This window comes from Pantherophis guttatus, chromosome 11 (genome assembly GCF_059756535.1).
Source record: "Pantherophis guttatus breed Tessera chromosome 11, ASM5975653v1, whole genome shotgun sequence".
NCBI lineage: Eukaryota > Metazoa > Chordata > Lepidosauria > Squamata > Colubridae > Pantherophis > Pantherophis guttatus.
The window spans coordinates 19258739-19271247 of NC_142073.1; the positions used below are offsets into that span (position 1 = coordinate 19258739).

The 12509-nt window shown below is 40.9% G+C and overlaps 1 protein-coding gene across 1 annotated transcript in view; it reads right to left on the reverse strand.

The window, feature by feature from the left end:
* Positions 1 to 5056: 5056 nt before the first annotated feature.
* LOC117670363 (dipeptidase 2-like) overlaps positions 5057 to 12509 on the reverse strand; it is a 66462-nt gene continuing 59009 nt past the window's right edge. The window contains exons 9-13 of the mRNA XM_087877310.1: positions 11344 to 11520; positions 10549 to 10636; positions 9508 to 9583; positions 8947 to 9082; positions 5057 to 8015 (exon numbers count right to left, since the gene is read on the reverse strand). Of these exons, the coding sequence (XP_087733436.1) occupies positions 7833 to 8015; positions 8947 to 9082; positions 9508 to 9583; positions 10549 to 10636; positions 11344 to 11520 (660 nt within the window). The 3' untranslated portion in view covers positions 5057 to 7832. The remainder of the gene's footprint in view (positions 8016 to 8946; positions 9083 to 9507; positions 9584 to 10548; positions 10637 to 11343; positions 11521 to 12509) is intronic.

Below are 12509 nucleotides of genomic sequence, written 5' to 3' on the forward strand. Positions count from 1 at the left end.
GTTGCAGGCTAGCCAGCATACGTCAGCAGCAGCAAATATAGATAAGCGACAGCTCCGGCCCCGCAACAGAGAACCCATAGCTTCTACATGAAACAGAGCCTGAAGATGACAGGGTTGTGAGCCTGTCGAAACGTTGCTTTAAGAAAAACTTTTAAAGTCACTGGTAGGATTTTAGCTGAGGTTTTAAAGGACCTTGCAGAGTGCTCTGTAAGGATTTTTAGAAGATTTTAAACTGGGATTTTAACCAGGATTTTAAATATTTTAACCAACTTATTTATAACGACACGGGAAAACACCCGAGATTTAATTTTTTTGCATTTTTATACATACATACATACATACCTATCTGCGTCCTTTGAAAAATTGCATAAAAACAGCAGTGCTGCTGTACAATAAACATTACATCTGGAAGAGTTCTGGACAATAGAATAGAATAAAGCAGAGTAGAATAAGAGTAGATACAGGGGTCTCCAACCTTGGCAACTTTATGACTTGTGGACTTCAACTCTCAGCTGGCTGAGGAATTCTGGGAGTTGAAGTCCATAAGTCGTAAAGTTGCCAAGGTTGGAGACCCCTGGAGTAGAATAAGAGTAGAGCAGAGCAGAGCAGAGCAGAACAGAACAAGAACGATTCTTTAGCAAAAACCACAAGAGGGCACTACCATCCAAAATATGACTTTTAGACTAATTAAATCAATTAATCATTATGTTGTTTTTTCAGCCCTGCTGGACTGCATCAGCAAAAGATGTGTCTTGTACATGTGACTTTTTGCAAAAGTTTCTACTACTTTACACTAAGTCCCGACTAGGGGCATTTTCACACCTGCGGTGTTCCTATTTCTAAACATTAACCAAGAAAAGTGAAGCTGGCTCCGATTCTCCTACTTGCACCACGTTGTCTCTAGATTAGTGAGTTGCTGAGCATTGATTAATACTCAGGTGAACAGCCTTAACCGTTCACAGCTACTTAAATCCAAAAAAATCTTTTGGCACTTAGCCTAGTCTGGATGCAGCCTGATCTAAGGAGATCTCAAAGCGCTTTGCAAGATCCAGGTATCGGAGTAATCTCCACTGGAATAAGTAACTGTTAAGCATCAGCAGTCAGAAACAACAGATAGCAAGACATGTCATGTAGGGGTGATGATGGTGGAGAGTTGATGAGTGGATGGATAGACAGAAGATGGATAGATAGTAGATGGACGGACGGACGGACGGACGGACAGACAGATGATTTTATTTATTTATCAAATTTATTTGTTACCTATCTCACAGTTCATAGATAGATTATAGCAGATAGAGATAATAACATAGATGATAGATAGATATGATAGATGATAGATGGAATTAGATAAAATAGATTAGATAGATAGATATGATCAGTGGTAGGTTTCATCCAGTTCGCACCACTTCGGGAGAACCGGTTGTTAACTTTCTGAGCAGTTTGGTGAACTGGTTGTTGGAAGAAATCAATAGGGCAGAGAACCAGTTGTTAAATTACTTGAATCCCACCACTGGATATGATAGATGATAGATAGCTAGAGTTAGATAAGATAGATTAGATTAGATTAGATTAGATTAGATTAGATTAGATTAGATTAGATTAGATTAGATTAGATAGATAGATAGATAGATAGATAGATAGATATAGATATGATAGATGATAGATATGATAGATGATAGATAGTTAGATAAGATAGATTAGATTAGATAGATATGATAGATGATTGATAGATATGATAGATATGATGATAGATTAGATAGATAGATAGATATGATAATGATAGATATGATAGATGATAGATAGATAAATAGATTAGATTAGATAGATAGATGATTGATATGATAGATGATTGATAGATGATAGATAGATAGATATAGCTAGATAGCTATAGATAGATATGATAGATAGATATAATAGATAGATAGATAAAATAGGTTAGATTAGATAGATATGATAGATGGATAAGATAGATAGATAATTAGATAGGTAGGTAGGTAGGTAGGTAGGTAGGTAGATAGAAATAGCACTTAGACTTATATACCACTTCACAGTGCTTTACAGCCCTCTCTAAACAGTTTACAGAATCAGCCTATTGCCCCTAACAACCTGGGTCCTCATTTTCCCAACCTCGGAAGGATGCAAGGCTGAGTCAACCTTGAGCTGGTGAGAAATGAACTGGCAGTCAGAAGAATTAGCCTGCAATACTGCATTCTAACACTATGCCACCACAACTCTTTCTTTTCTTGACATATATTACACTTCTGTCCATTCCATTGGCCCCTGCCTGCAGGAAATGGAATAGCAGAACCTGGGAGTGGAGTCAAAAGAGGAATCAGCCTAGAGCAGGGGTCCCCAACACCACAGCCTGCTAGTGGGCTGCAGCCCATTCGGAACCATGCCGCAGAAGCAGGGGGCAAGCCCACTCATGCAGCTCCTCTTCTACAAGCAGTGGGCACTCGCACTTATGCACAAAGCTCCATTTAAACATCTACCTGTGTTTGAAAAAGTAAGGTTCTACATTTAGGGAAGAAAAACCAAATGCACAGGTACAGGATAGGTGGTATCTGGCTCAATAGTAGTAAATTTGAGAGGGAACTTGGAGTCCTAATGGACAATCACTTAAATATGAGCCAGCCGTGTGTGGAGCAGCTGCCAAAAAAGCCAACACAGTTCTAGGCTGCATAAACAGAGAGATAGAATCAAGATCACGTGAAGGGTTAATACCACTTTATAATGCCTTGATAAGGCCACACTTGGAATACGGCATCCAGTTTTGGTCGCCACGATGTAAAAAAGATGTTGAGACTCTAGAAAGAGTGCAGAGAAGAGCAACCAAGATGATTAGGGGATTGGAAACTAAAACATATGCAGAATGGTTGCAGGAACTGGGTATGCCTAGTTTAATGGAAAGAAGGACTAGGGGAAACATGATAGCAGTGTTCCAATATCTCAGGGGCTGCCACAAAGAAGAGGGACTCAAGCTATTCTCCAAAGCATCTGAGGGTAGAACAAGAAGCAATGGGTGGAAACTGATCAAAGAGAGGAGCAACTTAGAACTAAGGAGAAATTTCCTGACAGTTAGAACAATTAATCAGTGGAACAACTTGTCTGAAGAAGTTGTGAATGCTCCAACACTGGAAATTTTTAAGAAGATGTTGGATAACCATTTGTCTGAAGTGGTGTAGAGTTTCCTGCCTAAGCAGGGGGTTGGACTAGAAGACCTCCAAGGTCCCTTCCAACTCTGTTATTCTATTTCTAATCGAAAAGCATGAAAAATCAGAGATTGTGGTTTACTGCAAGTCAGAAGAAAAATACGGCTTAAATAATTACATCAAGGCAAACAAAGAGGTAATGATCACTGATGTTTGCAAAGAAAAAAAAAAAGCTAAAACAGGAGCATGAAAATGGACAGATTGAAAAACTTGTAAAGAATTGGAGAAGTAAAGCATAGTGTGGTCGGTATATTGAAAACAAAGTGGGCAAGACCAGGAATTGAAAATAGCTATAAGGAAGGAAACAGATGGGTTAATGTTTGCAGCGTAAGAAAAAGCAATGCAAAGCAATGTGATGAAATCAAGGATTCATTAGCACCAAAGGCCGATTTTTATTTTTATTTTTTTTTGCTTTTGTTTTGGTAAAAGAGGATGAAACCAGGATTATGTCATTAGGAGATGTAACATTAATTCAGGCTGATTATAAACAATGACGTGACAGGATAGCCACTATGATCTAGTGGCATTCGTGCTCAAACTATCATTTCCTGAATATGGTACGTTTCTAAAATAAATCTGTGGAAAACGATGTTAACATTTCCTGGGATTCCTGTATACAAACAGATCGTTGCGTAGAACGCAACAACTCACCAAGTATAAAAATATCCGAAAAGAGCAACTTTGTAGTTGTGGCAGTATCTGGGGACAACAAACAAAAGAACTGGAAAAAGTTACAAAATATATTTATCTATTAAAATAAATTGAGAATGGGAAAGATCCTGCAAAATCATCCTTAAAGCTATTGGTACGCTCGGCAGACAACCAACAGTTGAGACCCATTTTAAACAAACTAAATATTTGCTTATTGCCAACTGCAGATTGGCCAAAATAACCCCCTCCAAACCCCCTCATTGTGTTGGCATATATCTTATGGGGGGGTGCGATGGCTCAGCGGTTAAAGATGCCGAGCTGGTCAGCTGAGGTTTGAGATCGGAGCATCGTGCGATGGGATGAGCTCCCGTTCCTTGCTCCAGCTCCTGCCCACCTTGCAGTTTGAAAGCATGCAAATGCGAGTAGATAAAATAATTTGTCCTAGTTAAGCAGCCTGAATGAGCTCTAGAAAAATGATATCTTCCCCAGGATTTAGCACAGTACTACTGTCGGTTTAGGAAACCTGAATTGTTCCTTATTTGCATTGTCAGGCAAAAGGTCTCGTTTCATAGGGCCCACTCCCATCCTGCGTTCAGTTTACCTGTTCCTGTATTCCTTCCCTTAAATCAAATAATAATAATAATAACTTTATTGTCATTGTACGTGTATACACAGTATACCCATACAACAAAATTCACTTAACACCAAAGACCAGGTCCAATCCCCAAACACACTCCCCATCACCACAATTCCCCACCCCTAAACCACCCAAACATCCACACAACAGACCAAGTAATGCTTTCCAACAGCTCACTGATGGTGGCCCTTTAGTTCATTGTTGAGTGCAATTATTGCCAGCTGCCTGCAATTACTGCGAGTTCAAATCTCACCAGGCTCAAGGTTGACTCAGCCTTCCATCTTTCCGAGGTAGGTAAAATGAGGACCCGGATTGTGGGGGCAATAAGCTGACTTTGTATAAAAAAGAACACCGCTTAGGGGAGGCCAAAAGCCCTACTAAGCAGATATATACAAAAGTATGAAGGCTATTGCTTAACGCATTGTAAGCCGCCCTGAGTCTCCGGAGAAGGGCGGCATATAAATTGAACCAATAAATAAATAAATAAATAAATTATAGCTCTGGGATAAAAACTATTCAGAAAATCAAATCAAATAAAATCAAATTCTCCTAAACGTTACTTTTTAATCCAGTTCTCAGTTGACATTTATTTATTGGACACATAAGGTTGCAATACACTTAGGGTTAGGGTTAGAGGTTAGGGGTTAGGGTTAGCATTTAATACCTGCTAAGATTGCATAAAGCAGCTAATAGCAAACTGTTAAAGCATGGTCTTTCTAAAACTGATAGAACATTAAACTATAAATAAGAGATAAGAAAGACTAGAAAGAATTTATCCTGGGTTTTCCATCCAAGCAATCTCCAAATGTTGGCCTATTGATCATCTGATTCACAAAAACTGCACTTAAAAATATCTCGGACAGATTCTTGAGGTCTTCAGACAACCTCAGTGTTAAACCTGATCTGGAGGACACCTAGTTTAGGAACTGCGAATGGGGAGTTGCTCAGTATTGTAATCTGTCTTCCTCCATTTTCAGGATTCCAACATACAGTAGTGGCCAAAATTGTGGAAACCTTTTGCGAAAAGTGTATTTTCTAAAACTAGCTAATAACACTACTTTTGGGGGGGGGGAATAGTACCATAAAATTATACATCAGTGGAAAGATAATTTAATCAAGAATGTAATGCAATAACTTTTATGAAGGATTTACTATTAGAATAGCAGTTCCAGTATAAAGAAGAAAAGGGAAACACGTAGAAAAAACGAGATACACAAGAATTATCACCATAGAAAAAATGAGATATACAAAAATGATCACCATCTCAGTTAATACTTCGTTGGGTAACCTTTAGCATGAATTACAGCCTTACAACGTCTTCCCATGGAGTGAATCAAGTCTTTGAGTTCTGCAGCTGTTATAATGTGAAACCAAGATTGAAGGATTGCTTCTATTAACTGGGTTTTATTGCTGGGCCACTTCTGACTCACAAGTTTCTTTAGTCAGCTCCATAGATTTTCAATTGGGTAAAGGTCTGGGCTATTCTCAGGCCGTTCCAGCAGTGGAATAGGATTATCTTGAAACTCCCCACAAAAAAGTGGTGTTTTTAGCCATCAAACCTCAAAAATACACTTTTCCCAAAAGGTCTCCACAATTTTGGCCACTGCTGTACTTCATTTCACATATCTACAATACAGGAAGTCCTTACGACCACAATGGCACCGAAATTTTCAGTTGTTAAGCGAGGCAATTGTTAAGTGAGGTTTGCCCCATTCTACGATTTTTCTTGACATAGTTGTTAAGTGAATCACTGCAGTTGTTAAGTTAGTAACATGGTGGTTAAGTCAATCTGGCTTCCCCGTTGACTTTGCTTGTCAGGACGGTCGCAAATCATGACCCCAGGACACTGCAACTGTCATAAATGTGAGTCAGTAGCCGAGCATTTTGATCACGTGACCATGGGGATGCTGTAACGGTTGCGGGGGAAATGGTCATGAATCACTTTTTCCAGGGCTATCGTAACTTTGAACTAAACAAACTGTTGTAAGTCAAGGACTACTTGTAAATTTTTTCACAGCACCATCTTTCATGGGGAGATCCCTATGCCATCACATGGATTAACCAAAGGAATAAGAAATAAGCCTGGATAGCTCAACAGACAGAAGCACTGTAATTTAACACCAGCTGTCTGCAATTAAAGTAAGATCGAATCTCGCCAGGCTCAAGGTTGACTCAGCCTTCCATCCTTTCTAAGGTAGGTAAATTGAGGACCCAGACTGTGGGGGCAATAAGCTGACTTTGTATAAATATACAAAAGTATGAAGGCTATTGCTTAACGCACTGTAAGCCGCCCTGAGTCTCCGGAGAAGGGCGGCATATAAATCAAATTAAAAAAAAAAACAGTACTAACCCATTCGTGTTTACTTGAAGAAAGAACTTAGAGGAAGTCCCACAGAATTTAACAGGAATTAAACATCACCGGAATGTGCTGTTTAGTTATTGAATGTGACTGGATTTCATTCTGAGCTGAGCCTGTAACTATGCATGTACCCAGGTGGTGTGAATGGCAAATAAGAATCTGTTAAAGCAGGTCTTCCTTTGGTACCCCAAAATCTTCTCATCCTTTTAGCGAATGTCTATGGAGATTCTCAGTCAGAATCTGAGAATCAACCAGGATGATTAGGGGAGACTAAAACATATGAAGAACGGTTGCAGGAACTGGGCATGGCTAGCCTAGTGAAGAGAAGGACCAGGGGAGACAGGATAGCAGTCTTCCAATATTTGAGGGTCTGCCACAGAGAGGAAGGGGGTCAACCTATTTTCCAAAGCACCTGAAGGCCAGACAAGGAATAATGGATGGAACCTGAACAAGGAGAGATTCAACCTGGAAATAAGGAGGAACTTTCTGACAATCAACCCATGGAACAGAAGTTGCCTTCGGAAGTTGTGGGAGCTTCATCCCTGGAGAGTTTCAAGAACAGACTGGATTGCCATTTGTCAGAGATGGTGCAGGGTCTCCTGCTTAGGTGGGGGGTTGGACTAGATGACCTACTTTTAAGGTCCTTTCCAAACTCTGTTAATCTGTTAAAGTCATCCAGGTCATGGTTGTCCCATCGGTGCTTTTCCAAAAGGCAACTGGACTTCCTTTCGCTTCTCATCCATGAACTGAATAAGCTTCTTGGATGAGAAGCGAAACTTTTTCAAGGGGAAAAAAAAACAACCCAAGAAAGTCCAGTTGCCTTTTGAGAAAGCACCTTTGGGTCACTTTTGTGCAAATTGAAGCAGGAAGCATTGACGGTCCCAGACTTAGTGGCGATAAGTAGTGTTGCTGTTCTTCGTATCTATCTTAACTTTGGAAGAAGCAGTCTTTGGCGCCGTTGCCAGAATCAAGATCAGGGTAGCGTCAGGTACATTCCTAGAGCGAAGACGAGGCTTTCGAATAGCCCCAGGCGAATCAGTCTGCAGGAATTGTTCCTGGATGAAGCTGGAGGCCTCAGCTCTAGGCGACAGCTTTGATCCACCTGTCCAGGTGGGATTTCAACTTCACTTGCCTTCTCGCGCGAGCTCTCCTTTACCTAGGGAAGTTCAGAGTTAGGGCCAAATCCCTTTGCACGAAATACAAACATCTGAAATCATATTTATTACAAAGAGCCTCGGTGGCGCAGTGGTCAGAGTGCAGTCCTGCAGGCTACTTCTGCTGATCACCGGGTGCCAGCAGTTTGGTAGATCGAATCTCACCAGGCTCAAGGTTGACTCAGCCTTCCATCCTTCCGAGGTGGGTGAAGTGAGGACCCAGATTGTTGGGGGCAAGTGGCTGACTCTGTAACCCGCTTAGTGAGGGCTGTAAAGCACTGTGAAGCAGTATATAAGTGCTATTGCTATTGCTATCTATCTCTCTATGTCTGTTTGCCTGCCTGCCTGCCTGCCTGCCTGCCTGCCTGCCTGCCTGCCTGCCTATCTATCTATCTATCTATCTATCTATCTATCTATCTATCTATCTATCTATCTATCCATCCATCCATCCATCCATTCATCCATCCTATCTATATTTAAGAGATGGGGTAGTGCAGTGGTTAAGAATGCAGTGCTTCAGGCTATTTCTGCTGACTGCCAACTGCCACCAGTTCGATTCTCATCAGGCTCAAGGTTGACTCGGCCTTCCATCCTTCCGAGGTGGGTAAAATGAGGACCCAGATTGTTGGGGGCAAGAGGAAGACTGTAAACCGCTTAGAGAGGGCTGTAAAGCCCTGTGAAGCGGTATATAAGTCTAAGTGCTATTGCTATTGCTATTTGTGTACCACCCATCTCGCTGTTTGGGGTCACTCTAGGCTCACGCCAAGCTCGTTGCCATCCTTGAACCAAGAGAAGTAGTATTTTATGATGTCGATCGACAATTTAGGATTGTCACTGTGGGCTCCAAGATCTATAGAAGTGTCTGCCATCAGGAATTAATATTGCTAAAGAGCAAAGCTAAGAATCAAATGTCATAGAATGAGAAGCTCTTACATTTTCTACTTCTTTGAAAACACGAAGTAAGTTCTCCCTCAGAACCCCACGAAGTTCTTCCTTGGTCCAGCCTCTCCTCAGCAGTTCTTCAATTAAGTTTGGATATTTTGAAACATCTTCCAGTCCCGTAGGAAATCTGTCAGTCAAGACACGAGTGGCACAAACTAAATGTCTGTTTCTTAGCAAAACCACAGCCAGATTAGGAAGTAAGAAAATTAATTGTCAGCTTTTGCTTCTAGTAAAATGCCTGCTCATGAGAGACTCGTAAGCATTCTAAGAATATATTTTTTAAAAAAGAAGCTGGGCAATTCCAATAATTTTATCCAGTTGTACCTTGTGATTTTTTTTTATAGAATCACATAGAATTTTTAATATAATTTTTTGTTATAGAATGGTTTATCTAAATGATTTTTGATAAGGTTAGGATAAATCCGAAGGGTTTTGGTTTGAGTTCAAAACACTTCCCAAATGATTGAATATGAATTACATGTCAATGTATAATAATTTGAAAGGGAAATGTTTTTGCGCACCACCAAACAATACTGTAATTCACTTACTAACCGAGATTCTCCATCATAGTCACCGCCAATTCCTATTGAAAATGAACCTGCAATTTTCTTTATGTGGTCGAAGTGATCTGGATTTTTTTTTTTCAACAAAAAATGGAGAAGATGAGACAGCATCAGAACACAGCATGGATAAAGGAGAAATGCTTCTGGAAGAGGAACAGGCAGAGTTGGAGGGCGGAGTAAAACATGTCATCAGTTTAGACTCCTTATGTTGCCACAGAAACCCCAGTCCAATCCCATGAATTCATTGGCCTTAATCTAGTGCCAATTTAGTGCTGACCATTAGTGTACTTGATTCTTGTGTATAGGTAAAAGGTAAAGGTTCCCCTCGCACATACGTGCTAATCATTCCCGACTCTAGGGGGCGGTGCTCATCTCCATTTCAAAGCCGAAGAGCCAGCGCTGTCCGAAGACGTCTCCGTGGTCATGTGGCCGGCATGACTCAACGCCAAAGGCACACGGAACGCTGTTATCTTCCCACCAAAGGTGGTCCCTATTTTTCTACTTGCATTTTTGACGTGCTTTCGAACTGCTAGGTTGGCAGAAACTGGGACAAGTAAAGGGCGCTCACCCCGTTACGCGGCACTAGGGATTCGAACCGCTGAACTGCCAACCTTTCGATCAACAAGCTCAGCACCTTAGCCACTGAGCCACCATGTCCCTTTTAGATTCTTGTGTATAGGCTTCAATAAATCATTTCTGTTGCAACCTACACAAATGGTCCTGAGTTTTTGCATCTGACAATGCTTTATCCAAGTTTCCCCATTGATTTTACTTGTCAGAAACCAGCTGGGAAGGTTGCAAATGGGGATCACATGACTTGGGGATGCTGACATCATCATAAATATCAATATCAATTGCTAAGTGCCCAAATTTTGGTCACATAACTTTGGAGATGCTGCAATGGTCTTAGGTACATGGGCTGGTTGTAAGTCACTTTTTTCAGTAACCCTTGTAATTTGGAACAGTTGCTAAATGAATGGTTGTAAGTCAAGGACTACCTGTATATAGGAACAGCACAATGTTTGCAAACCTGCAACAGTTGAAATGTTAACTGTCTTATTTCCACAAGCCAAAAACTTCACAGGGAACGTCACCATTATAATTCCATGGTTCTCTTTCTATAAAACAAGGGAAAGATTAAATAAGTCAAATATCCAGTTCCGAGGGCTGTGCAATGCTTTAGATTGGATTCCCCAAAATTGTTTTGGTGTACATAGGGTACAAAGATAGCAACTGTCTGGAAACTCTTTTAAAATAGCTGGGTCACTTTTCAGGAAACTTGCTAGGGGAAAATAAAAGTAGGTCCATGTCAAGGGAAGATATCTGGAATGGGATCACTGCAAAACATCAAACCAGCATTAGGCTACATAGAGCCCACAACCATTCTTGTACCATGGAAGCCTCTCTTGATGCCTATCAAAGGCCTGCCCCCAACTCATCAGAGAAGTAGTATGTTGCAAAGCAAACCACTTCTCTCTACCACAAGGGTGTCCAAAGTTGGCAACTTTAAGACTTGTGAATGATGGGGACTTCAATTATGGGGATTTTATGAAATGAAGCAAGTTTGGAGACCCCTGCCATCATGACGGCATCGTGGTGTCATCATGATGTCTTCCATCAGCCATCGTTCTAGGAATGCCTTTTGATCTTACATCAACCTTGGGCATTATCTGAAATTAGAAAGACCAAGTGGTTGTAACCCAATGTTTTGTTTGACAACGTGCAATTTAGGTGACCGGGAATAATGGAAATCCAGGACTTTAAAGGGTCTCTGGCTGAGGGAGACCTTCCTTTCGTGCATGATGATCTGGAAAACAAGACTCACAAGCTTTAGGAGAATGTCATCTTGAACATTCCTGTGGTGGTGGCAGACAGAGTAGGCAGAAGAATGGCTGAAAATGACAGGGGCTCTGGAGACCCTAAGAACGTCTTTTGCTGTCTCATAAGAGGTGTGAGATAGGTCTACCATCATCCCGAGGCGATTCATCTCCTTCACCACTTCCTGGAGAAAATACAGTAGATATTGTGGTACAGTGACACAGAAACACTCTCTCGTCTAAAGCTGGGATCTTGACCATCCTCCCCAAAATCACAATACAACATTCATTTCTCGAGTGCTGTTCAAAGTTTTCTTCCAACCAACACATCTCCAATTCAAGTCTTCCATTTTCTTGTTGGGAAGAAAGTCTAAAGCTATTCAGCATGTCCAATCAAGATGGTCAAGATTGGCATGTCCTGCCCACCCATGTGCAGATCTTCTACAAGAAGAAATGCCGAAGGAATCAAGTATTTCTGGAGGCTAGAAGGGTGGGGAAGACCGAGTTAGGATGAAGGTTGCTAAGGGATGTGGAAGAAATTGGAAGAAGAACAATCGGTAAAAAGAATGGAAGAAGAAAGATGCCAGAGAAAAGGAAGAATTTATCTTGAACTCAACTCAATAGAAGATTGGGCTTAATGTTTCTTCAAGTAACAATGAAATAAATTATAAGCCTGAGGAAAGGGACTGCTTCATATTAATGAGATATTTTGGATCTCTTTTGGTTAGCGAGAAGAATAAAAACGTTTCCTAGATATAAACAGAATGGAATGGGCATTCTTATTAATTCCAGGTAACTATGCAACCAATGCCTCAAGAATGTATTTATTTCTCAATTAAAATTATCTATAACTTGCCTTTCAGGATGTACAATCCCTCCAAGGAGACTTTCAGTTAATACGAAGAATTCTTCAAAGCAGGAGTGTCCAACCTTGGCAACTTTAAAGACCTGTGGACTTCAACTCCCAGAATTTCCCAGCCAACCAATGGACCATCAAACAAATGAACTGAGAATTCTCACTTGAGACATAAATGACCAGGCTCACACTATGTGAAGAAGACAAGGCCTACTTCAGACATATTATGCCAAGACCTAGCTCTCTGGAGAAGGCTTTGATGCTGGCATAGATGGAAGGAAAGAGGAGAAGAGGACAATTGGCAGTAATGTGGTGATA